The sequence below is a fragment of the Heterodontus francisci genome, chromosome 9, assembly GCF_036365525.1.
Source record: "Heterodontus francisci isolate sHetFra1 chromosome 9, sHetFra1.hap1, whole genome shotgun sequence".
Taxonomy (NCBI): domain Eukaryota; kingdom Metazoa; phylum Chordata; class Chondrichthyes; order Heterodontiformes; family Heterodontidae; genus Heterodontus; species Heterodontus francisci.
Window position 1 is genome coordinate 116,339,978 of NC_090379.1, and position 25,926 is coordinate 116,365,903.

Consider the following 25,926-nt stretch of genomic DNA (forward strand, 5'->3'; position numbering starts at 1 on the left):
TTGACCCCGCTCTCTCTCTCTCTCTCTCTGACCCCGCTCTCTCTCTCTCTCTCTCTCTGACCCGCGCTCTCTCTCTCTCTCTCTCTCTGACCCCGGCTCTCTCTCTCTCTCTCTCTCTCTCTCTCTCTCTCTCTGACCCCGCTCTCTCTTCTCTCTCTCTGACCCCGCTCGCGCTCCTCTCTCTGGCTTGACCCCGCTCTCTCTCTCGCTCTCCTCTTCTGACCCCCCGCTCTCTCTCTCTCTCTCTGACCCCGCTCTCTCTCTCTCTCTCTCTGACCCGCTCTCTCTCTCTCTCTCTGACCCGCGCGCTCTCTCTCTCTCTCTGACCCCGCGCTCTCTCTCTCTCTCTCTGACCCCGCGCTCTCTCTCTCTCTCTCTGACCCCGCTCGCGCTCTCTCTCTCTCGACCCCGCCGCGCTCTCTCTCTCTCTGACCCAGCGCGCTCTCTCTCTCTCTGACCCCTGCGCGCTCTCTCTCTCTCTGACCCCGCGCGCTCTCTCTCTCTCTGACCCCAGCGCGCTCTCTCTCTCTCTGACCCCGCGCGCTCTCTCTCTCTCTGACCCCGCGCGCTCTCTCTCTCTCTGACCCCGCGCGCTCTCTCTCTCCTCTCTGACCCCGCGCGCTCTCTCTCTCTCTGACCCCGCGCGCTCTCTCTCTCTCTGACCCCGCGCGCTCTCTCTCTCTGACCCCGCGCTCTCTCTCTCTGACCCCGAGCTCTCTCTCTCTCTGACCCCGCGCTCTCCTCTCTCTCTCTGACCCCGCGCTCTCTCTCTCTCTCTCTGACCCCGCGCTCTCTCTCTCTCTCTCTGACCCCGCGCTCTCTCTCTCTCTCTCTGACCCCGCGCTCTCTCTCTCTCTCTCTGACCCCGCGCTCTCTCTCTCTCTCTCTGACCCCGCGCTCTCTCTCTCTCTCTCTGACCCCCGCGCTCTCACTCTCTCTCTCTGACCCCGCGCTCTCTCTCTCTCTCTCTGACCCCGCGCTCTCTCTCTCTCTCTCTGACCCCGCGCTCTCTCTCTCTCTCTGACCCCGCGCTCTCTCTCTCTCTCTCTGACCCCGCGCTCTCTCTCTCTCTCTCTGACCCGCGCTCTCTCTCTCTCTCTCTGACCCCGCGCTCTCTCTCTCTGACCCCGCGTCTCCTCTCTCTCTGACCCCGCGCTCTCTCTCTCTCTCTGACCCCGCGCTCTCTCTCTCTGCGCTCCTCTCTGACCCCGCGCTCTCTCTCTCTCTCTGACCCCGCGCTCTCTCTCTCTCTCTCTGACCCCGCGCTCTCTCTCTCTCTCTCTGACCCCGCGCTCTCTCTCTCTCTCTCTGACCCCGCGCTCTCTCTCTCTCTCTCTGACCCCGCGCTCTCTCTCTCTCTCTCTGACCCCGCGCTCTCTCTCTCTCTCTCTGACCCCGCGCTCTCTCTCTCTCTCTCTGACCCGCGCTCTCTCTCTCTCTCTCTGACCCCGCGCTCTCTCTCTCTCTCTCTGACCCCGCGCTCTCTCTCTCTCTGACCCCGCGCTCTCTCTCTCTCTCTCTGACCCGCGCTCTCTCTCTCTCTCTCTGACCCCGCGCTCCTCTCTCTCTCTCTCTGACCCCGCGCTCTCTCTCTCTCTCTCTGACCCCGCGCTCTCTCTCTCTCTCTCTGACCCCGCGCTCTCTCTCTCTCTCTCTGACCCCGCGCTCTCTCTCTCTCTCTGACCCCGCGCTCTCTCTCTCTCTCTCTGACCCCGCGCTCTCTCTCTCTCTCTGACCCCGCGCTCTCTCTCTCTGACCCCGCGCTCTCTCTCTGACCCCGCGCTCTCTCTCTGACCCCGCGCTCTCTCTCTGACCCCGCGCTCTCTCTCTCTGACCCCGCGCTCTCTCTCTCTGACCCCCGCGCTCTGACCCCGTTCTCTCTCGCTCTCTCTCTCTGACCCCGCTCTCTCTCTCTCTGACCCCACTCTCTCTCTCTCTCTCTCTCTCTCTGACCCAGCTCTCTCTCTCTCTGACCCAGCTCTCTCTCTCTCTGACCCAGCTCTCTCTCTCTGACCCGCTCTCTCTCTCTTGACCCCGCTCTCTCTCTCTCTCTCTCTGACCCGCGCGCTCTCTCTCTCTCTCTTGACCCCGCTCTCTCTCTCTCTCTCTCTGACCCCGCGCGCTCTCTCTCTCTCTCTCTGACCCCCTCTCTCTCTCTCTCTCTCTGACCCCGCGCGCTCTCTCTCTCTCTGACCCCCTCTCTGCCCGCTCTCTCTCTCTCTCTCTGACCCCGCGCTCTCTCCTCTCTCTCCTGACCCGCGCTCTCTCTCTCTCTCTCTGACCCCGCGCTCTCTCTCTCTCTTCGTCTGACCCCGCGCTCTCTCTCTCTCTCTCTGACCCCGCGCTCTCTCTCTCTCTCTCTGACCCGCGCTCTCTCTCTCTCTCTCTCTGACCCCGCGCCTCTCTCTCTCTCTCTGACCCCGCGCTCTCTCTCTCTCTCTCTGACCCGCGCGCTCTCTCTCTCTCTCTCTGACCCCGCGCTCTCTCTCTCTCTCTCTGACCCCGCGCTCTCTCTCTCTCTCTCTGACCCCGCGCTCTCTCTCTCTCTCTCTGACCCCGCGCTCTCTCTCTCTCTCTCTGACCCCGCGCTCTCTCTCTCTCTCTCTGACCCCGCGCTCTCTCTCTCTCTCTCTGACCCCGCGCTCTCTCTCTCTCTCTCTGACCCCGCGCTCTCTCTCTCTCTCTCTGACCCCGCGCTCTCTCTCTCTCTCTCTGACCCCGCGCTCTCTCTCTCTCTCTCTGACCCCGCGCTCTCTCTCTCTCTCTCTGACCCCGCGCTCTCTCTCTCTCTCTCTGACCCCGCGCTCTCTCTCTCTCTCTCTGACCCCGCGCTCTCTCTCTCTCTCTCTGACCCCGCGCTCTCTCTCTCTCTCTCTGACCCCGCGCTCTCTCTCTCTCTCTCTGACCCCGCGCTCTCTCTCTCTCTCTCTGACCCCGCGCTCTCTCTCTCTCTCTCTGACCCCGCGCTCTCTCTCTCTCTCTCTGACCCCGCGCTCTCTCTCTCTCTCTCTGACCCCGCGCTCTCTCTCTCTCTCTCTGACCCCGCGCTCTCTCTCTCTCTCTGACCCCGCGCTCTCTCTCTCTCTCTGACCCCGCGCTCTCTCTCTCTCTCTGACCCCGCGCTCTCTCTCTCTCTCTCTGACCCCGCGCTCTCTCTCTCTCTCTGACCCCGCGCTCTCTCTCTCTCTCTGACCCCGCGCTCTCTCTCTCTCTCTGACCCCGCGCTCTCTCTCTCTCTCTGACCCCGCTCTCTCTCTCTCTCTCTGACCCCGCTCGCTCTCTCTCTCTCTGACCCGCGCTCTCTCTCTCTGACCCCGCGCTCTCTCTCTGACCCCGCGCTCTCTCTCTGACCCCGCGCTCTCTCTCTGACCCCGCGCTCTCTCTCCTGACCCCGCGCTCTCTCTCTCTGACCCCTCTCTCTGACCCCGCTCTCTCTCTCTCTGACCCCACTCTCTCTCTCTCTCTCTCTCTGACCCAGCTCTCTCTCTCTCTGACCCAGCTCTCTCTCTCTCTGACCCAGCTCTCTCTCTCTCTGACCCAGCTCTCTCTCTCTCTGACCCCGCTCTCTCTCTCTGACCCCGCTCTCTCTCTCTCTGACCCGCTCTCTCTCTCTCTGACCCCGCTCTCTCTCTCTCTCTCTCTGACCCCGCTCTCTCTCTCTCTCTCTCTGACCCGCTCTCTCTCTCTCTGACCCCGCTCTCTCTCTCTCTCTCTGACCCCGCTCTCTCTCTCTCTCTCTCTCTCTGACCCCGCTCTCTCTCTCTCTCTCTCTCTCTCTGACCCCGCTCTCTCTCTCTCCTCTCTGACCCCGCTCGCGCGCTCTCTCTCTCTCTGACCCCGCTCTGCTCTCTCTCTCTGACCCCGCTCGCGCGCTCTCTCTCTCTCTGACCCCGCTCGCGCGCTCTCTCTCTCTCTGACCCCGCTCGCGCGCTCTCTCTCTCTCTGACCCGCTCGCAGCGCTCTCTCTCTCTCTGACCCCGCTCGCGCGCTCTCTCTCTCTCTCAGTCTCTGACCCCGCTCGCGCGCTCTCTCTCTCTCGTCTCTCTGACCCCGCTCGCGCGCTCTCTCTCTCTCTCTCTCTGACCCGCTCGCGCTCTCTCTCTCTCTCTCTCTCTGACCCCCGCTCGCAGCTCTCTCTCTCTCTCTCTGACCCCGCTCGGCGCTCTCTCTCTCTCTCTCTGACCCCGCTCGCGCTCTCTCTCTCTCTGACCCCGCTCGCGCTCTCTCTCTCTCTGACCCCGCTCGCGCTCTCTCTCTCTCTGACCCCGCTCGCGCTCTCTCTCTCTCTGACCCCGCTCGCGCTCTCTCTCTCTCTGACCCCGCTCTCTCTCTCTCTCTCTGACCCCGCTCTCTCTCTCTCTCTCTCTCTCTGACCCCGCGCTCTCTCTCTCTCTGACCCCGCGCTCTCTCTCTCTCTGACCCCGCGCTCTCTCTCTCTCTCTCTGACCCCGCGCTCTCTCTCTCTCTCTCTGACCCCGCTCTCTCTCTCTCTGACCCCGCTCTCTCTCTCTCTGACCCCGCTCTCTCTCTCTCTGACCCCGCTCTCTCTCTCTCTGACCCCGCTCTCTCTCTCTCTGACCCCGCTCTCTCTCTCTCTGACCCCGCTCTCTCTCTCTCTGACCCCGCTCTCTCTCTCTCTGACCCCGCTCTCTCTCTCTCTGACCCCGCTCTCTCTCTCTCTGACCCCGCTCTCTCTCTCTCTGACCCCGCTCTCTCTCTCTCTCTCTCTCTGACCCCGCTCTCTCTCTCTCTCTCTCTCTGACCCCGCTCTCTCTCTCTCTCTCTCTCTCTGACCCCGCTCTCTCTCTCTCTCTCTCTCTCTCTCTGACCCCGCTCTCTCTCTCTCTCTCTCTCTCTCTCTGACCCCGCTCTCTCTCTCTCTCTCTCTCTCTGACCCCGCTCTCTCTCTCTCTCTCTGACCCCGCTCTCTCTCTCTCTCTCTCTGACCCCGCTCTCTCTCTCTCTCTCTCTCTCTGACCCCGCTCTCTCTCTCTCTCTCTCTCTGACCCCGCTCTCTCTCTCTCTCTCTCTGACCCCGCTCTCTCTCTCTCTCTCTCCTCTCTGACCCGCTCTCTCTCTCTCTCTCTCTTTCTGACCCCGCTCTCTCTCTCTCTCTCCTCTCTTTCTGACCCCGCTCTCTCTCTCTCTCTCTCTTTCTGACCCCGCTCTCTCTCTCTCTCTCTGACCCCGCTCTCTCTCTCTCTCTCTGACCCCGCTCTCTCTCTCTCTCTCTCTCTGACCCCGCTCTCTCTCTCTCTCTCTCTCTCTGACCCCGCTCTCTCTCTCTCTCTCTCTCTGACCCCGCTCTCTCTCTCTCTCTCTCTGACCCCTCTCTCTCTCTCTCTCTCTCTGACCCCGCTCTCTCTCTCTCTCTCTCTTTCTGACCCCGCTCTCTCTCTCTCTCTCTCTCTCTTCTGACCCCGCTCTCTCTCTCTCTCTCTCTTTCTGACCCCGCTCTCTCTCTCTCTCTCTCACTCTCTGACCCCGCTCTCTCTCTCTCTCTCTCACTCTCTGACCCCGCTCTCTCTCTCTCTCTCTGACCCCGTTCTCTCTCGCTCTCGCACCCCGTTCTCTCTCGCTCTCTGACCCCGCTCTCTCTCTCTCTCTCTCTGACCCCGCTCTCTCTCTCTCTCTGACCCCGCTCTCTCTCTCTCTCTGACCCCGCTCTCTCTCTCTCTCTGACCCCGCTCTCTCTCTCTCTCTGACCCCGCTCTCTCTCTCTCTCTGACCCCGCTCTCTCTCTCTCTCTGACCCCGCTCTCTCTCTCTCTCTGACCCCTCTCTCTCTCTCTCTGACCCCGCTCTCTCTCTCTCTCTGACCCCCGCTCTCTCTCTCTCTCTGACCCCGCTCTCTCTCTCTCTCTGACCCCGCTCTCTCTCTCTCTCTGACCCCGCTCTCTCTCTGACCCCGCTCTCTCTCTGACCCCGCTCTCTCTCTCTCTCTGACCCCGCTCTCTCTCTCTCTCTCTGACCCCGCTCTCTCTCTCTCTCTCTGACCCCGCTCTCTCTCTCTCTCTCTGACCCCGCTCTCTCTCTCTCTCTCTCTCTGCCCCGCTCTCTGACCCCGTTCTCTCTCGCTCTCTCTCTCTGACCCCACTCTCTCTCTCTCTGACCCCGCTCTCTCTCTCTCTGACCCCGCTCTCTCTCTCTCTGACCCCGCTCTCTCTCTCTCTGACCCCGCTCTCTCTCTCTCTGACCCCGCTCTCTCTCTCTCTCTCTCTCTCTGACCCCGCTCTCTCTCTCTCTCTCTCTCTCTGACCCCGCTCGCGCTCTCCTCTCTCTCTGACCCCGCTCGCTCTCTCTCTCTCTCTCTGACCCGCTCGCTCTCTCTCTCTCTCTCTGACCCCGCTCGCGCGCTCTCTCTCTCTCTCTGACCCCGCTCGCGCGCTCTCTCTCTCTCTCTGACCCCGCTCGCGCGCTCTCTCTCTCTCTCTGACCCCGCTCGCGCTCTCTCTCTCTCTGACCCCGCTCTCTCTCTCTCTCTCTCTGACCCCGCTCGCGCTCTCTCTCTCTCTGACCCCGCTCGCGCTCTCTCTCTCTGACCCCGCTCGCGCTCTCTCTCTCTCTGACCCCGCTCGCGCTCTCTCTCTCTCTCTCTCTGACCCCGCTCGCGCTCTCTCTCTCTCTCTCTCTGACCCCGCTCGCGCTCTCTCTCTCTCTGACCCCGCTCGCGCTCTCTCTCTCTCTGACCCCGCTCGCGCTCTCTCTCTCTCTGACCCCGCTCGCGCTCTCTCTCTCTCTGACCCCGCTCGCGCTCTCTCTCTCTCTGACCCCGCTCGCGCTCTCTCTCTCTCTGACCCCGCTCGCGCTCTCTCTCTCTCTGACCCCGCTCGCGCTCTCTCTCTCTCTGACCCCGCTCGCTCTCTCTCTCTCTCTGACCCCGCTCTCTCTCTCTCTCTCTCACTCTCTGACCCCGCTCTCTCTCTCTCTCTCTCACTCTCTGACCCCGCTCTCTCTCTCTCTCTCTCACTCTCTGACCCCGCTCTCTCTCTCTCTCTCTCACTCTCTGACCCCGTTCTCTCTCGCTCTCGCTCTCTGACCCCGTTCTCTCTCGCTCTCGCTCTCTGACCCCGCTCTCTCTCGCTCTCTCTCTCTGACCCCGCTCTCTCTCTCTCTCTGACCCCGCTCTCTCTCTCTCTCTGACCCCGCTCTCTCTCTCTCTCTCTCTCTCTGACCCCGCTCTCTCTCTCTCTCTCTGACCCCGCTCTCTCTCTCTCTCTCTCTCTCTGACCCCGCTCTCTCTCTCTCTCTCTGACCCCGCTCTCTCTCTCTCTCTCTCTGACCCCGCTCTCTGACCCCGTTCTCTCTCGCTCTCTCTGACCCCGCTCTCTCTCTCTCTCTGACCCCGCTCTCTCTCTCTCTCTGACCCCGCTCTCTCTCTCTCTGACCCCGCTCTCTCTGACCCCGCTCTCTCTCTCTCTCTCTCTGACCCCGCTCGCGCTCTCTCTCTCTCTGACCCCGCTCGCGCTCTCTCTCTCTCTCTGACCCCGCTCGCGCGCTCTCTCCCTCTCTGACCCCGCTCGCGCTCTCTCTCTCTCTCTCTCTCTGACCCCGCTCGCGCGCTCTCTCTCTCTCTGACCCCGCTCGCGCTCTCTCTCTCTCTGACCCCGCTCGCGCTCTCTCTCTCTCTGACCCCGCTCGCGCTCTCTCTCTCTCTGACCCCGCTCGCGCTCTCTCTCTCTCTGACCCCGCTCGCGCGCTCTCTCTCTCTGACCCCGCTCGCGCGCTCTCTCTCTCTGACCCCGCTCGCGCGCTCTCTCTCTCTGACCCCGCTCGCGCGCTCTCTCTCTCTCTGACCCCGCTCGCGCGCTCTCTCTCTCTGACCCCGCTCGCGCGCTCTCTCTCTCTGACCCCGCTCGCGCGCTCTCTCTCTCTGACCCCGCTCGCGCGCTCTCTCTCTCTCTGACCCGCTCGCGCGCTCTCTCTCTCTGACCCCGCTCGCAGCGCTCTCTCTCTCTGACCCCGCTCGCGCGCTCTCTCTCTCTCTCTGACCCCGCTCGCGCGCTCTCTCTCTCTCTGACCCCGCTCGCGCTCTCTCTCTCTCTGACCCCGCTCGCGCTCTCTCTCTCTCTGACCCCGCTCGCCTCTCTCTCTCTCTGACCCCGCTCGCGCTCTCTCTCTCTCTGACCCCGCTCGCGCTCTCTCTCTCTCTGACCCCGCTCGCGCTCTCTCTCTCTCTGACCCCGCTCGCGCTCTCTCTCTCTCTGACCCCGCTCGCAGCTCTCTCTCTCTCTGACCCCGCTCGCGCTCTCTCTCTCTCTGACCCCGCTCGCGCTCTCTCTCTCTCTGACCCCGCTCGCGCTCTCTCTCTCTCTGACCCCGCTCGCGCTCTCTCTCTCTCTGACCCCGCTCGCGCTCTCTCTCTCTCTGACCCCGCTCGCGCTCTCTCTCTCTCTGACCCCGCTCGCTCTCTCTCTCTCTCTCTGACCCCGCTCGCGCTCTCTCTCTCTCTGACCCCGCTCGCGCTCTCTCTCTCTCTGACCCCGCTCGCGCTCTCTCTCTCTGACCCCGCTCGCGCTCTCTCTCTCTCTCTGACCCCGCTCGCGCTCTCTCTCTCTCTGACCCCGCTCGCGCTCTCTCTCTCTCTGACCCGCTCGCGCTCTCTCTCTCTCTGACCCCGCTCGCGCTCTCTCTCTCTCTGACCCCGCTCGCGCGCTCTCTCTCTCTCTGACCCCGCTCGCGCGCTCTCTCTCTCTCTGACCCCGCTCGCGCGCTCTCTCTCTCTCTGACCCCGCTCGCGCTCTCTCTCTCTCTCTCTCTGACCCCGCTCGCGCGCTCTCTCTCTCTCTGACCCCGCTCGCACTCTCTCTCTCTCTCTGACCCCGCTCGCACTCTCTCTCTCTCTCTGACCCCGCTCGCACTCTCTCTCTCTGACCCCGCTCTCTTTGTCCCCCTTTCCCTCTCTCTGGCTCCCCCCCTTCTCTTTCTCGCTCTCTGTCCTGCTCCCTCCCTATCACTCTCTCCCGCTCCCTCCCTATCACTCTCTCTCCCGCTGACAATTGCAGAGAATGGGAACGCTCAGCAGATGGTTGATCAGTTTTTTAAAAATCTGAAGTCAATTTCACAGCTGACAGATCCTGACATCGGAAACAGCAGTTTCTGAACTACGGACAGATTTGGAGTTTTTTTTAAAAGGCTGTTGGAAAACGCCGAATCTGTCCGAAGTTCAGAAACTGCTGTTCCCAATGTCAGGATCTATCGGCTGTGAAACTGACTTGTGATCTTTTTAAAAGCCGGTCTGTCAATACGGAATTTCTCATCTCCAGTCGTGGACCGCTGATGAGGATGTAGAATGGCCCCGGGTAGTTTACATTCCCGAGCCAGATAGTAACCTTTGGCAGGTCGTGTGTTGGGCAACCCTGATCTATCTTGTCAATCCTTCTCAGCATCTTAAATGTTGCAATGAGATCACCTCACATTCTTCTAAATGACAGAGAATATAGGCCCATTTTAGTCAAGCACTCCTCGTAAGTCAAATCTTTCCTGCAGGAATCAATCCAGTAAACCTTCTTTGTGCCCCATCTCGGCAAGTATATACTTCTTTAGGCATGGACACAAAATGTGTACACAGCACTCCAGGTGGGGTCACATCAAAGCCCTGTACAATTGCAGCAAGACTTCCTTACTGTTTCTACTCCAACCCCCTTATAATAAAGATCAAAATACCATTTGCCTTCTTAATTGCTGTTCCTGCATGTTATGTTCTGTATACAAGGACACCCAAATACTTCTGAACACTAACATTATCACCACTTAAGAAATATTCTTTTTTCTATTCTCCCTACCAAAGTGAATAACCTCAACTTCCCCACATTATATTCCCATCTGCCACCTTCGTGCCCATTCACCTAACCTAACTATATCCCTGTGCAGCCTCTTTCTGTCCTCCTCACAGCTTACTTTCCCATCTAGCTTTGCATCATGAGCAAACCTGGACAAATTACACTCAGTCCATTCATCTAGGTCATTGATATAGATTGTAAATAGCTGAGGCGCCAGCACCGATCCTTGCGGTAACAGCCGGTCAAACTGAAAATGGCCCATTTATCACTACTCTCTGTTTTCTGTCCTTTAACCAATCCTTTATCCAAGCTAATATATTATCCCCAACCCCCCTGAGGCCTTATCTTGTACAATAACCTTTTCTGTTGCATCCTATCAAATGCCTTATGAAAATCCAAATATATAACATCTACTGGTCCCCTTTTATCTATCCTGCTAGCTCCGTCCTCAAAATCTTTAACAGATTTGTCAAACGCAATTTCCCTTTCATAAAACCATGCTGATTCTGCTTAATATTATGGGCTGAATTTTATGTTGCCACCGCCGTAATCGGTGGCTGCCATAAAAATTGGCGGCCCCCACATGCAGGCTTTACTCCGCAGAGCTGAAGCGATATTAAACGCAGCGGTTCATTTACATAGCCGGGGCGGACCGCTGCCCACCACCCCCCCACCCCCCAAGACGTGGAGAGGGTGGACAGTCTGTCCCCTGCAACGGCGTCCAGTGTCATTGCGCAGGCACAGACGCCATTTTTTAAGGGCTTCCAGCCCTTACGTGCAATTTGAATTTTTAAAGAAATATTCACATAATTTATTCAAACAAATAAATGTTGTAAGCCCCTCTCCCATCCCCCCCAAGGATCAAAGACATGAACAAAAGACAGTAAGGGGAATAAGAAAAGTGATAGGCAGAGAAATCAAAGGCCAGAATCAAACAGGGCCACAGTGCAAAATAGTGGGAAGGGGACAAGTAATGTTAAAAAGACAAGCCTTAAGGCTTTGTGCCTTAACGCACGGTGTATTCGCAATAAATTGGATGGATCAATCACGCAAATAGATGTAAACGGGTATGATATAGTCAGGATTACGGAGACATGCTGCAAGGTGACCAGGGATAGGAAATGAACATTCAGGGGTATTCAGTATTTAGGAAGGACAAACAAAAAGCAAAAGGTGGTGGAGTTGCATTGCTGGTTAAAGAAGAAATTAACACAATAGTGAGGAAAGATATTAGCTCTGACGATGTGGAATCTCTATGGGTAGAGCTGAGAAACACTAAGGGGCTGCATCCCAGAGTACTTAAGAAAGTGGCCCCAGAAATAGTGGATGCATTGGTGATCATCTTCCAAGATTCTATAGACTCTGGAACAGTTCCTACAGATTGGAGGGTAGCTAATGTAACCCCACTATTTAAAAAGGGAGGTGCCACGGTGCCACGTGCTAGTGAGGCTAGAAACAGACAGCGAGTGCAGCTGAACACGTGGCTACAGAGCTGGTGTAGGAGGGAGGGCTTCAGATATGGGGATCATTGGGATACCTTCTGGGGAAGGTGGGACCTGTACAAGGAGGACAGGTTGCATCTGAACTGGAGGGGCACCAATATCCTGGGCGGGAGGTTTGCTAGAGCTCTTCGGGAGGGTTTAAACTAGTTTGGCAGGGGGATGGGAACGGGAGCTACGGATCAGTGGATGGGGTAGCTGTTGAACAGGCAGATACAGAGTACAGAGAGTCTGTGAGGAAGGTTAGACAGTTGACAGGGCAAAGTTGCAGTCAGTATGATAGGTTGAAGTGTGTCTATTTTAACGCAAGAAGTGTCAGGAATAAGGGTGATGAACTTAGAGCATGGATCAGTACTTGGAGCTACGATGTTGTGGCCATTACGGAGACTTGGATATCACAGGGGCAGGAATGGATGTTGGATGTTCCGGGGTTTCGATGTTTCAAAAGGATTAGGGAGGGAGGTAAAAGAGGTGGGGGAGTGGCATTGCTAATCAGGGATAGTATCACAGCTGCAGAAAGGGAGGTCGTCGAGGAGGGTCTGTCTACTGAGTCAGTATGGGTGGAAGTCAGAAACAGGAAAGGAGCAGTCACTTTGTTGGGAGTTTTCTATAGACCCCCCAATAGCAACAGAGACACGGAGGAACAGATTGGGAGACAGATTTTGGAAAGGTGCAGAAGTAACAGGGTTGTTGTCATGGGTGACTTCAACTTCCCTAATATTGATTGGAACCTCCTTAGTGCAAATAGTTTGGATGGAGCAGTTTTGTCAGGTGTGTCCAGGAAGGTTTCCTGACTCAATATGTCGATAGGCCGACTAGAGGGGAGAGTATGTTGGATTTGGTGCTTGGCAACGAACCAGGCCAGGTGGCAGATCTCTCGGTGGGAGAGCATTTCACTGATAGTGATCACAACTCCCTGACCTTGACTATAGTCATGGAGAGGGATAGGAGCAGACGGGATGGGAAAATATTTAATTGGGGGAGGGGGAATTACAATGCTATTAGGCAGGAACTGGGGAGCTTAAATTGGGAACAGATGTTCTCAGGGAAATGCACGACAGAAATGTGGAGATTGTTTAGGGAGCACTTGCTGCGACTGCTGGTTTGTCCCGATGAGGCAGGGAAGGGATGGTAGGGTGAAGGAACCTTGGATGACAAGAGATGTGGAACAGCTAGTCAAGAGGAAGAAGGAAGCTTACTTACGGTTGAGAAAGCAAGGATCAGACAGGGCTCTAGAGGGTTACAAGGTAGCCAGGAAGGAACTGAAGAATGGACTTAGGAGAGCTAGAAGGGGACATGAAAAAGTCTTGGCGGGTAGGATTAAGGAAAATCCCAAGGCGTTCTACACTTATGTGAGGAACAAGAGGATGGCCAGAGTGAGGGTAGGGCCGATCAGGGATAGTGGAGGGAACTTGTGCCTGGAGTTGGAGGAGGTAGGGGAGGTCCTTAATGAATACTTTGCTTCAGTATTCACTAGTGAGAGGGACCTTGTCGTTTGTGAGGACAGCGTGAAACCGGCTGATATGCTCGAACAGGTAGATGTTAAGAAGGAGGATGTGCTGAAAATTTTGAAAGACATGAGGATAGATAAGTCCCCGGGGCCAGACGGGATATACCCAAGGATATTACGGGAAGCGAGGGAAGAGATTGCCGCGCCTTTGGCGATGATCTTTGCGTCCTCGCTGTCCACTGGAGTAGTACCAGATGATTGGAGGGTGGCAAATGTTATTCCCTTGTTCAAGAAAGGGAATAGGGATAACCCTGGGAATTATAGACCAGTCAGTCTTACGTCGGTGGTGGGCAAATTATTGGAGAGGATTCTGAGAGACAGGATTTATGATTATTTGGAAAAGCATAGTTTGAATAGAGATAGTCAGCATGGCTTTGTGAGGGGCAGGTCATGCCTCACAAGCCTTACTGAATTCTTTGAGGATGTGACAAAACACATTGATGAAGGAAGAGCAGTGGATGTGGTGTATATGGATTTTAGCAAGGCGTTTGATAAGGTTCCCCATGGTAAGCTCATTCAGAAAGTAAGGAGGCATGGGATACAGGGAAATTTGGCTGTCTGGATGCAGAATTGGCTGACCCATAGAAGACAGAGGATGGTAGTAGATGGAAAGTATTCAGCCTGGAGCTCGGTGACCAGTGGTGTTCCGCAGCGATCTGTTCTGGGACCTCTGCTCTTTGTGATTTTTATAAATGACTTGGATGAGGAAGTGGAAGGCTGGGTTAGTAAGTTTGCCGATGACACAAAGGTTGCTGGAGTTGTGCATAGTGTGGAGGGCTGTTGTAGGTTGCAACGGGACATTGACAGGATGCAGAGCTGGGCTGAGAAGTGGCAGATGGACTTCAACCTGGAAAAGTGTGAAGTGATTCATTTTGGAAGGTTGAATTTGAATGCAGAATACAGGTTTAAAGACAGGATTCTTGGCAGTGTGGAGGAACAGAGGGATCTCGGGGTCCATGTCCATAGATCGCTCAAAGTTGCCACCCAAGTTGATAGGGTTGTTAAGAAGGCGTATGGTGTGTTGGCTTTCATTAACAGGGGGATTGAGTTTAAGAGCCGCGAGGTTATGCTGCAGCTCTATAAATCCCTGGTTAGACCACACTTGGAATATTGTGTTTAGTTCTGGTCGCCTCATTATAGGAAGGATGTGGAAGCTTTAGAGAGGGTGCAGAGGAGATTTACCAGGATGCTGCCTGGACTGGAGGGCATGTCCTACGAAGAAAGATTGAGGGAGCTAGGGCTTTTCTCATTGGAGCGAAGAAGGATGAGAGGTGACTTGATAGAGGTGTACAAGATGATGAGAGGCAGAGATAGAGTGGATAGCCAGAGACTTTTTCCCAGGGCGGAAAGGGCTATCACCAGGGGGCATAATTTTAAGGTGATTGGAGGAAGGTTTCGGGGAGATGTCAGAGGTAGATTCTTTACACAGAGAGTGGTGAGTGCGTGGAATGCGCTGCCAGCGGTGGTAGTAGAAGCAGATACATTAGGGACATTTAAGCGACTCTTGGATAGGTACATGGATGATAGTAGAATGAAGGGTATGTAGGTAGTTTGATCTTAGAGTAGGTTAAAGGGTCGGCACAACATCGTGGGCCAAAGGGCCTGTACTGTGCTGTACTGTTCTATGTTCTATGTAGAGAGAAAGCAGGGAATTATAGACCAGTCAGCCTGATGTCGGTAGTGGGGAAAATTTTAGAGTCCATTATCAAAGATTTTATAGCAGAGCACTTAGAGAACAGTGGTAGAATTGGGCAGAGTCAGCATAGATTTACAAAAGGGAAATCATGCTCGACAAATCTACTAGAATTCTTCGAGGATGTAACTAGTTGAGTTGATGAGGGACAGCCAGTGGATGTGGTTTATTTGGACTTTCAGAAGGCTTTCGACAAAATCCCACATAAGAGATTAGCATGTAAAATTAAAGCGCCTGGGATTGGGGGTAGTGTATTGCAATGGATAGAAAATTGGTTGGCAGATAGAAAACAAAGAGTAAGGATAAATGGGTCTTTTTCCAAATGGTGGGTGTGACTAGTGGGGTACCGCAGGGATCAGTGTTAGGACCCCAGCTATTCACAATATATATTAATGATTTAGATGAGGGAACTAAATGTAATATCTCCAAATTTGCAGATGACACAAAACTGGGTGGGAGGGTGAGTTGTGAGGAGGATGCAGAGAGGCTTCAGGGTGATTTGGACAAGTTGAGTGAGTGGGCAAATGCATGGCAGATGCAGTATAATGTGGATAAATGTGAGGTTATCCACTTTGATAGCAAAAACAGGAAGGCAGATTATCTGAACAGCTATAAACTGAGAGAGGGGAATATGCAGCGAGACCTGGGTGTTCTCATACACCAGTCGCTGAAGGTTAAGCATGCAGGTGCAACAGGCGGTAAAAAAGGCAAATGGTATGTTGGCCTTCATAGCAAGAGGATTCGAGTACATGAGCAGGGATGTCTTGCTGCAATCATACAGAGCCTTGGTGAGGCCATACCTGGAATATTGTGTGCAGTTTTGGTCTCCTTATCTGAGGAAGGATGTTCTTGCTATAGAGGGAGTGCAGCGAAAGTTTATCAGGCTGATTCCTGGGATGGCGGGACTGATGTACGAGGAGAGATTGCGTCAGTTAGGATTACATTCACTGGAGTTCAGAAGAGTGAGGGGGGATCTCATAAAAACCTATAAAATTCTAACAGGACTTGACAGGGTAGATGCAGGAAGGATGTTCCCAATGGTGGGGGAGTCCAGAACCAGGGGTCATAGTCTAAGGGTACGGGGTAAACCTTTCAGGACTGAGATGAGGAGAAATTTCTTCACCCAGAGAGTGGTGAGACTGTGGAATTCACTACCACAGAAAGTAGTTGAGGCCAAAACATTGTATGTTTTCAAGGAGTTAGATATCGCTCTTGGGTCTAAAGGGATAAAGGGTTTGGGGCGAAAGCGGGAACAGGTTACTGAGTTGGATGATCAGCCATGATCATAACGAATGACCTACTCCTGCTCCTATTTCCTATGTTTCTATGCCCCCAAGATACTTATTTTGTACACCTGACCTTCCCACCACCGCCCCCCCCCAAAAAGTTCACAAACTTGAATCTTTAACCCTTCCCACAACCCCCACGACCAATGAAATTAGTTTTACCCCGCACCCCCATCTCCCACACTGAGAAACTTACCTGCTCCCCCCTCCCCACCGGTTCTACCTTACATCATCGGTCGGAGATCCGACAACGAGGGAATGCCATCCGTCGTCTCCAATATGGCACCGGAACGGATGGCGGGAGCGGGTAAGTACTTAATTCGGTAATTAGCATTTTAAAAAATATGTAAATTTGGCTACTGTCGCTGATTGGTGTGGGGGCCGGCACGAGGCTTTGCTGCTACCGGCAATATGGGGCCAGGCCTCTCCCGGAGCCATTTTCCACCCCCCCCTCCCCCTCCCACCCCATTACCCCTGACGTCGGTGGGGGTCAGTAAAATCCAGCCCTATGATTTTCTAAGTGCCCTGTTACCACTTTCTTAATAAATAGATTCCAGCATTTTCCCATTGACTGATGTCAGGCCAACTGGCCTTTAGTTCCTTATTTTCTTTCCCCTTCTTTCCTGAATTGTGGTGTCACATTTACAACCTTCTAGTCCACTGACATCGTTCCAGAATCTAGTAAATTTTGGAAGTTCACAACCAGTACATGCACTATCTTTGCAGACACCTCTTTTAGGATGCAGGTCACTAGATCCAGGAGATCTGTCGGCATTTAGTCCCATTAATTTCTCCAGTACTTTTTCTTTACAAATATAAATTATTTTAAGTTCCTCACTCTCATTAAACCCTTGGTTTCCCACTATTTCTGGTTTGATTTTTGTGTCTGCCACTGTGAAGACAGACACAAAATATTTGTTCAACGTCTTTGCCAGTTTCTTACTCCCCATTATAATTTCTCTTGTCTCAGCCTCTCAGGGACCAACGTTTACTTATACTACACTCTTACTTTTTATATCCTTGTAGAAGCTCTTACAATCTTTTATTTTTCTTGCTCAGTTATGATCATATTCTATTCACGCTCTCTCTCAATTTTTTGGTCATCCTTTGCTGTTTTCTAAAACTCTCCCAATTCTCAGACTTACTAATTTTCTCAGCAATACAATAAGTTTCTTCTGTTAATTTTTTTTTTTTATTTGTTCCTGGGATGCAGGCATCGCTGGCCAGGTCAGCATTTATTGCCCCTCCCTAATTGCCCTTGAGAAGGTGGTGATGAGCTGCCTTCTTGAACCACTGCAGTCCATGTGAGGTAGGTACACCCACAGCGCTGATAGGAAGGGAGTTCCAGGATTTTGACCCAGCGACAGTGAAGGAACAACCATATAGTTCCAACTCAGGATGCTGTGTGGCTTGGAGGGGAACTTGCAGGTGGTGATGTTCCCATTCGATCTGCTGCTTTTGCCCTTCTAGATGTTAGAGGTCGCGGGTTTGGAAGGTGCTATCTAAGGAGCCTTGGTGAGTTGCTGCGGTACATCTTGTAGTTGGTACACACTGCTGCCACTGTGCACTGGTGGTGGAGGGAGTGAATGTTAGTGGATGGGGTGCCAATCATGCGGGCTGCTTTGTCCTGGATGGTGTCGAGCATCTTGAGTGTTGTTGGAGCGGCACCCATCCAGGCAAGTGGAGAGTATTCCATCACACTCCTGACTTGTACCTTGTAGATGGTAGACAGGCTTTGGGGAGTCAGGAGGCGAGTTACTCACCACAGGATTCCTAGCCTCTGACCTATTCTTGTAGCCATGGTATTTATATGGCTACTCCAGTTCAGTTTCTGGTCAATGTAATGCTATCTTTAACCTCTTTAAATTAGCCATGATGGATCACTTTTCTTGTGCAATTTGTATTTCTCAATGGAATGCATATTCATTGAGAAATATGAAATATTTCTTTAAATGTTCACCACTGCTTATATAATGTCATACTTTTTAATGTGATTTCGCGATCTACCTTGGCCAACTCGCCTCTCATACCTATGTATTTAGCTTTATTTAAATGTATTACTTTTATTTCAGACTTAACCACATTATTCTCAAACTTATCATGAAATTCTATCAAATTATGATCACTCTTCACCTTAGGATCCCTCACTATGATTAATAATTAACCCCATTTCATTACACAAGACAAGATCTAAAATAGCCTTTTCCCTGTCGGTTCCACAACTTATTGTTCTCGGAAACTGTCTCGAATGTGTTCCATGAAACCATCCCTCAAACTACTATTGGCAATCTGATTCATTCAGTCTATATACATTCCATTGAGAAATAAAAACTGCATGGGAAAAGTGATCCATCCATGGCTAATTAAAGAGGTTAAGGATAGCATTAGATTAACATAAGAGACATATAGTATTGCTGAAAAGAGTAGCAAGTCTGAGGATTGGGAGAGTTTTAGAAACCAGCAAAGGATGACCAAAAAATTGAGAGAGAGGGGACATAGAATATGACCATAAACTAGCAAGGAGTATAAAAGCAGATTGTAAGAGCTTCTACAAGGATATAAAAAGTAAGAGTGTAGCATAAGTAAATGTTGGTCCCTGAGAGGCTGAGACAGGAGAAATTATAATGGGGAGTAAGAAACTGGCAAAGACATTAAACAAATATTTTGTGCCTGTCAGCACAGTAGCAGACACAAAAATCAAACCAGAAATAGTGGGAAACCAAGGGTCTAATGAGCGTGAGGAACTTAAAATCCCGTGATTATTGCATTGCCTTTGTTACAAGCTCCTCTTATTTCTTAATTAATACTCCGTCTGGAACTATAGCTACTGTTAAGGGGCCTATAAACTACTCCCACCAGTGTTTTCTACCCCTCGTTATAAGAATATCTCCACCCATGCTGATTCTACTTCCTGATTTTCCAAACTAAGTTCCTTCCTCACTGCTGTCCTCATGTCACCCTTTATTATCAGGCAACCCACACCCCTGACCCCGCACTTTTCCATTTTGTCTAGCTTTTCGCAATATCAAATACCCTGGAATATTTAGTTCCCAAACTTGGTCACCGTGCAACCATGGCTCTGAAATGCTATTAGATCAAACTCATTTATTTCTATTTGTGCCATTAAGTCTCGTTATGAATGCTTCGTGCATTCCGATAAAGCCAGAGATGGTGACGTGGTATCACTGATCACTAGACTGCTCATTCAACAGTCCCAGACGTCACACCACTCTTCAATACAATCATAATTCGTGGAATTTTACTTATACCTGCAGCACTTTCCATTTGTTCTTCAGAAAGTCTGCACTGCACTTGTTCCACTTACCAGAGTTGGGACGGTGAATATTTGAACAGACTGTGCAGTCACAGATACGTTGCGATCATGATCATCCTCCACAAATTCAAGCTGCAGTTGCTTGTAGTGCTATTGGGAACAAACAGATGATCGTTACCTTTCAACCACACTGCCGAAAACGTCAGTGGTTGATGCAATAAGTTTAACAATCTGTAATTACATCATATAGAATGATGCATAACTTTAAAGACAATTATTTCAAATTTGATGCCATGCACCATGGATTTGCCCCAATTAATTTGTATAAAACAGTATGTGCTTTTTTTTGCTGTTGATTTTTCTCAGTGACCAAATTTTATATTTTACTCCTCTCCATTTGACATTTTTTTGGTCTCTAGTCTATACCCCAGAAAATCACTTTCCAATTGAGGACTGATGGGGGATGGAGGCCTGCTTCTCAATCGCAGTGACTGCTGGGCTGTAATCAGGACAATATAAGCACTTACGGTGACAAATTCAATGGCAAAGAGCCTCTTGTATTCGGTTTCCATCAGCAAACTGCACACTATTAGTTCATGAAAGATTTTCCGTGCTCCTGCATTAAAAAATGAGTGCATGTTTACTCTGACTGTTCCTTGGTTAAGTCAGTAGCATTCAGACACTTCATATTTTCATTCTTGCACAACCTGTAGTAGTGAGACCACTGACATTCACAGCTACTGTATCCAAATCCACACCTGTAGTCATGGGCAGAATGGCCACTACATGATTCACAATAGTGTGGTAAACGACCTCCTGAATGAGTGGCATGTGTCAGAAGAGCAGGAAGAAGGGTTGTCCTGAATTTCCACATAGGATTCTGGCCACTGTAACATTTTTAAGACCAGAATTTATCTTGTAACAGCCATGGAGAAAATGGAAAGTACATTTCATATTTTGTAGCCTTTACAGAGCAGAATTCATGAAGGTCAAGACAGTCTGAAGCCCTTGCGTTCAAATCCAGATTATGCACAGGTCAGTTAAAAAGCAAATATATTTTAAAAAGTGATTTAAGTTTGTACTTCTCAACCCTCGTTTATCTTATGCATCCCTTCTTCCTTCGCCCCCGCTATTGCTGATTATTAGTTCAGCTGGCTAAATCCCACACTCTGGAATTCCCTCCTTACACCTTTCTGCCTCTCCACTTCCCTCCCCTCCTTTGAGGCTCTCCTCAAAACCCATTTCTTTAACCAAGCTTTTGGTCACCTCTTTTAAAATCTTCTTCAGGAATGGGACTTGCAAGCAATGCAGAGAACACTGCTCATAAAACCTCCACGAGGAATGGCTGCATTTTTTTAAAAAAAAGGCAAGGGCACAACTGTGGCTACAAATTCCACAGGTTTTCATTCATGCAATCCCGAGCTTCATACGCTCAGAAGAATTTTGGCGGCACTGTCAAAAGCAAGGTAGCATTCCACAAAAAGCCGTCAAATTTTGAAGATAAAAGTAAACATGTAATGGATCCTCACTTCAACAATCAGAAGCTGCCAGCAAAATGGCAACCAAGCGCTGGCAGGCACTTTGTATCCTGCAGCTCAAACTATCAGGTTACAACCAAAGAATCATAAGTATAGAAGGCTATTTTGTCCATCATGCTTGTGCCGATTCTTTGAAAGAGATATCCAATCAGCCCCACGCCCTCGTTCTTTTCTCATAGTATCAGTGGGCTGATGGGGGGGGGGGTGGGTAAGAGAACCTCTTTAGGCTCCTGTCAAAACAATAATGTTGTGCAAATAGAATCTCAATGATTTTTCTCTCCAAATGATGTGTCATAAGAACATAATAAATAGGAGGAGTAGGCCATTCTGCCTCTCGAGCCTGCTCCGCCATTCAAAAAGATCATGGCTGATCTGATCATGGCCTTAAGTCCACTTTCCTGCCTGCCCCCCATAATCCTGGACTCCCATTCAAAAATCTGTCTAATGCAGCCTTGAATATATTCAATGACCTAGCTCTCTATGGGAAGAGAATTCCAAAAATTAACGACCCTCTGAGAGAAGAAATTCCTCATTTCCGTCTTAAATGGGAGACACCTTACTTTGAAACTGTGCCCCCCAGTTCTCGATTCCCCAACAACATCCTCTCAGCATCTACCCTGTCAAGCAGTGATTAGCAGTGGCGCAGTGGTTAGCACCACAGCCTCACAGCTCCAGGGACCCGGGTTCGATTCTGGGCACTGCTTGTGCGGAGTTTGCAAGTTCTCCCTGTGTCTGCGTGGGTTTTCGCCGGGTGCTCCGGTTTCCTCCCACATCCAAAGACTTGCAGGTTGATAGGTAAATTGGCCGTTGTAAGTTGCCCCTAGTGTAGGGAGGTGATAGGGAATATGGGATTACTATAGGGTTAGTATAAATGGGTGGTTGTTGGTCGGCACAGACTCGGTGGGCCGAAGGGCCTGTTTCAGTGCTGTATCTCTAAAAAATAAAAAATAATAAAAGCCCCCTCAATTTTTGTATGTTTCAATAAGATCAACTCTCATTTTTATAAACTCCAATGACAAGATACCAGAAATTAAATATGAAAAGACTACTTTCAAAAAGCATGAGAGATGTCAAGTTAACATCACTGGGTTAACAGACAGTCATGCAGCAGGAGCCATCTCACACTCAATAGTAGAGTAGGGCCATTAAATGAAGACTCAATCACAGGGATATTTCAGAGGTACACAGTTAAATGGAGAAAGGCTGGGATGGGACCCACTATTGGATACTATCCTGAGTTAAAAAGGCATTGTCAACTTTCTGATTATTGTGCCGCAGAAAAACAAAAAATGTTTGCACGTTCAGTTTTTTAAATGAGAAACAAAAAATCCTTAGAAATGCAGGAAAACTTCAGGGGGGAAAATAATGTTGTGAGCTTCCTGTACCCAGTCAATTAGATTTGGACTAGTTGTTAATTCAGTTGGTGTAGGCAAGAATATTAACTTACCTTTCCAAAGTTTGGCATCAGCCAACATTAATTTACTGATCAGGCAAGGTTGATCAGAGCCTGGTTCTTGGTTAAGTACCACCTCACAGAAAATCTGACGCAAGCCAACTGCAAAAAGAAGGAAAAACAGTTTGCATCCGCTCAAACTCAAATTTACCTTTAACAAGACAAACTTGTCCTAACTAAGGATTATGGCACTCAAAGTTGAACCTGATGCCATTTATCTTAGAGCGCTGAAGGAAATTGACAACCTATTATGTGAGCTATGGCTCATACAGTTACAACTCTGAGGTTCCAATGGATGGAGAAATACTCATATGGTCCCAATATTGGGAAGCTGAAGACATCAGACCCCAGAATTACACCTGTTAGTTTGATGTCAGTCATAGAACAAAATGGAAGCATAATAATGGTTGTAATTTATGAATTTAACAGAGATTAGAAAACCCCATCATGGCTTTAGAAAATGGAAGACTTGTCTCTCTAACCTGATAATTTGAGGAAAAGACCAAATTAATAGAAAACAGAAATCCAGTAGGTGTTATATCTCTTAATAAAATGCCACACGAATAATTAACTGGTTCCAGGCTCGCAAGAAGCAGGGACTCATCAATAGGCGTAGACGTACAATGGTACAAGTAACTATCCAAATCCCTCAGGGTTCTATATCGGGACCAGTGGTTGGCCTTCACTATAAATGATCTGAGTAAGGGCATTAACAACACCATGCACAAGTTTGCCAATCACACAGAACGACGTATAGGATTTGCTAATTTATACCAAATAAATAAGCAAAATGAAGATGTAACCATTAAAGATCACACAGCTGGTCAGGGGCCTGAAGGTCATAGTCAAATTATTGAGCATCTACAAGCAACAATGAGGCCAGTGGGAAGGCAAACAGGGGTTTAGGAACTGTGCTGTACTTGGGCCTTTGAATGCATTGGTGCAGCTGCACTTGGAATACTCTGCCCAGTCTTGGTCCCTATACATGGAAGGGGATATCGAGGCACCAAAATAATACCCAGTCTTCAGACTCTTAGTTATCGTGACACAGGCATGAGATCAAAGAGGATATTTGAGGTTTGCATGTGTGATTGAGGAAACAATATCAATAGTTCAATGATGCCAATAGCTTCCACTTAATCTATTTCACAGTGTATACAATTAAAGTATGTATTTAATCAAAATATTAAAACGAAGCTTTGCACTTGCCTGAGTAACTGATAATTTGGTTGAGCCAGGAGAGAAGACGTAAAGCAAAGGTCTGATGGGATACAACAATCGAGTGAAGTATTTCAACACGAAGACGTGACTGGAATACACTGTTAGTAATGTTCTAAAAGAAAAATTAACAATTCACATTAGGATATTCCCTTTGATTTAGCTGAATGCCCATTTAAACAGCCCATTATTTGTATTTGTGCTAACGTTTATTAGAAGAACAGTGGCTACTTAGTAATTCACTCTCAACATATCATTCTTACAAAAGTCATCAACCTGAAATGTTAACTTTGTTTCTCACTCCACAGATGCTGCCTGACCTTCTGATTATTTCCAGCATTTGCTGTTTTTATCTCAGTATAATCATTCATTTTTAATGGTTGACTCATTAATAGACAAACACACAACATCCCTATGCAAAGTGTTTAACAGACAATTGCTAAAGACAGAGCTGCATGTAGCTTTAGAAACAAAGTACATTTGAGTTAAAGACAAAATGGACAGGCTATTTTCAGAGAATGATGCTTAATGAGTATGTACTCAAATTGGAATGAAGTGACTAGTGGTGTCCAAAAGGATCTGTACTGGGACCTTAACTATTCACTATATTTATCAATGACTTAAATAGAGAGCCACATATCCAAGTTTGCCGGTGATTGGTGGTATCATATGTAATATTGAAAGAAGCATAAAATTACAAAGAGATATTGGTAGATTAAGTGAGTGGGTGAAACTGTCTAATATAAATTTCAATACAGGTAAGTATGAGGTCATCCATTTTGGACCAAAAAGAGATTGATACAAGTATTACTTAAATAGTGAAAAGCCAGGAACAGCACAGGCCCAAAGAGATTTAGGGTACATGGACACAGATCACTAAAATGTAGTTAACAGGTACAAAGAAAAAGTCAAAAAGGCTACTGCAATGTTAGCCTCGACAACTACAGGATTGGAATATAAAAGGGAGGAAGTTTAGCTACAGCTATGCAGAGCCCCGGTTGGACCACATCTGTAGTACTGCGTACAGTTCTGGGCACCGCAGCTTGGAAAGCAGACATTGGCCTTGGAAGGAGTGCAACGCAAATTCACCAGAATCTTACTAGGGCTCCAACGGTTAGATTATGAGGAGAAATTACATAAACTAGGCTTGTATTCTTGAAATATAGAAGGTTAAGGACTTTTAGAATTTTGAAAGGAATGGATGGCGTAGATAGAAACTTTTTCTGCTGGTGGGTGAGTCTAGGACAAGGGGGCATAAGCTTAAAATCTGAGCCAGACCATTCGGGAGAGATGTTAAGAAACACTTGTCCCTGCAAAAAGTGGCAGAAATGTGGAACTCTCCCCCACAAAACGCAGTAGACACTAGCACAATTAATATATTTAAATCTAAGAGCAATAGATGTTTGTTGGACAAAGGTATAAAAATATATAGAACCAAGGCAGTTGGATGGAGTTAAGATACAGATCAGCTATGACCATATTGAATGACGAAACAGACTGGAGGGTCTGAATGGTCTACTCCAGTTCCTATGTTCCAAGATGCAGAGGGTTTAGAGAGGGATTTCTAGAGTGTGGGACCACGACAGCTGAAGGCACAGCTGCCAATAATGGGGCAAAGGGAATGGGGGTTGCACAAGAGGCCATAGTCAGAGGAGCAGAAAGTTCAGGGAGGAGTTGTAGGGCTGGAGGTGGTAACAGAGAATTGAGGTATGGCCGAAGCAGATAATACGAACATATGAACTAGGAGCAGTAGTAGGCCATTCGGCCCCTCGAGCCTGCTCCGCCATTCAATAAGATCATGGCTGATCTGCTTGTGTCTTGAATTCCACACTCCCATCTACCCCCAATAACTCTGATTTCCTTGCCTAACAAGAATCTAATAATAATGAAGGTGGACGTAGGTGGTCTTTGCGATGGAGAGGCTATGGGGTCAGAAACCTAGCTCAGGGTGGCAAACCTGTAAATAGTTTTGTTCAGCCTGATAGTGTGGTTGGGGAGGAGTTGTAGGGCTGGAGGTGGTAACAGAGAATTGAGGTATGGCCGAAGCAGATAATACGAACATATGAACTAGGAGCAGTAGTAGGCCATTCGGCCCCTCGAGCCTGCTCCGCCATTCAATAAGATCATGGCTGATCTGCTTGTGTCTTGAATTCCACACTCCCATCTACCCCCAATAACTCTGATTTCCTTGCCTAACAAGAATCTAATAATAATGAAGGTGGACGTAGGTGGTCTTTGCGATGGAGAGGCTATGGGGTCAGAAACCTAGCTCAGGGTGGCAAACCTGTAAATAGTTTTGTTCAGCCTGATAGTGTGGTTGGGGTGGAATCGAGGGTTTGTGGTGGGGACAAAGACAATGGCTTTGATCTTCCTGGTGTTTAACTGGCAGAAATTGCAGCTCATCTAAGATGAATGTTGGACAAGCAGTATGCTAGCACAGAGGCAATGGAGAGATTGACAAGGTTGGTGGAGAGGTAGAATTGGGTGTCATCAAAGTACATGTGGAAGCTCATCCCACGTCTGCATATGATGTTGTCAATGGACAGCAAGTTGATGAGGAAGGGGAGAGAATAAGAATAGATCCTAGGGGGACTCCGGAAGTAACACTGCACGAACAGGAAGAAAAAACCATTGCAGCAAATGCCATGGCTATGATTTGATAGGGAACAGTGGA

The 25,926-nt window shown here is 50.2% G+C and overlaps 1 protein-coding gene across 2 annotated transcripts in view; it reads right to left on the reverse strand.

Moving 5' to 3' along the window:
* ubr1 (ubiquitin protein ligase E3 component n-recognin 1) overlaps nucleotides 1-25,926 on the reverse strand; it is a 212,272-nt gene that overhangs the window by 129,352 nt on the left and 56,994 nt on the right. For both annotated transcript variants that reach the window (XM_068039752.1, XM_068039751.1), the window contains exons 8-11: nucleotides 23,244-23,367; nucleotides 22,029-22,136; nucleotides 19,571-19,659; nucleotides 19,095-19,193 (exon numbers count right to left, since the gene is read on the reverse strand). In XM_068039752.1, the coding sequence (XP_067895853.1) occupies nucleotides 19,095-19,193; nucleotides 19,571-19,659; nucleotides 22,029-22,136; nucleotides 23,244-23,367 (420 nt within the window). The remainder of the gene's footprint in view (nucleotides 1-19,094; nucleotides 19,194-19,570; nucleotides 19,660-22,028; nucleotides 22,137-23,243; nucleotides 23,368-25,926) is intronic.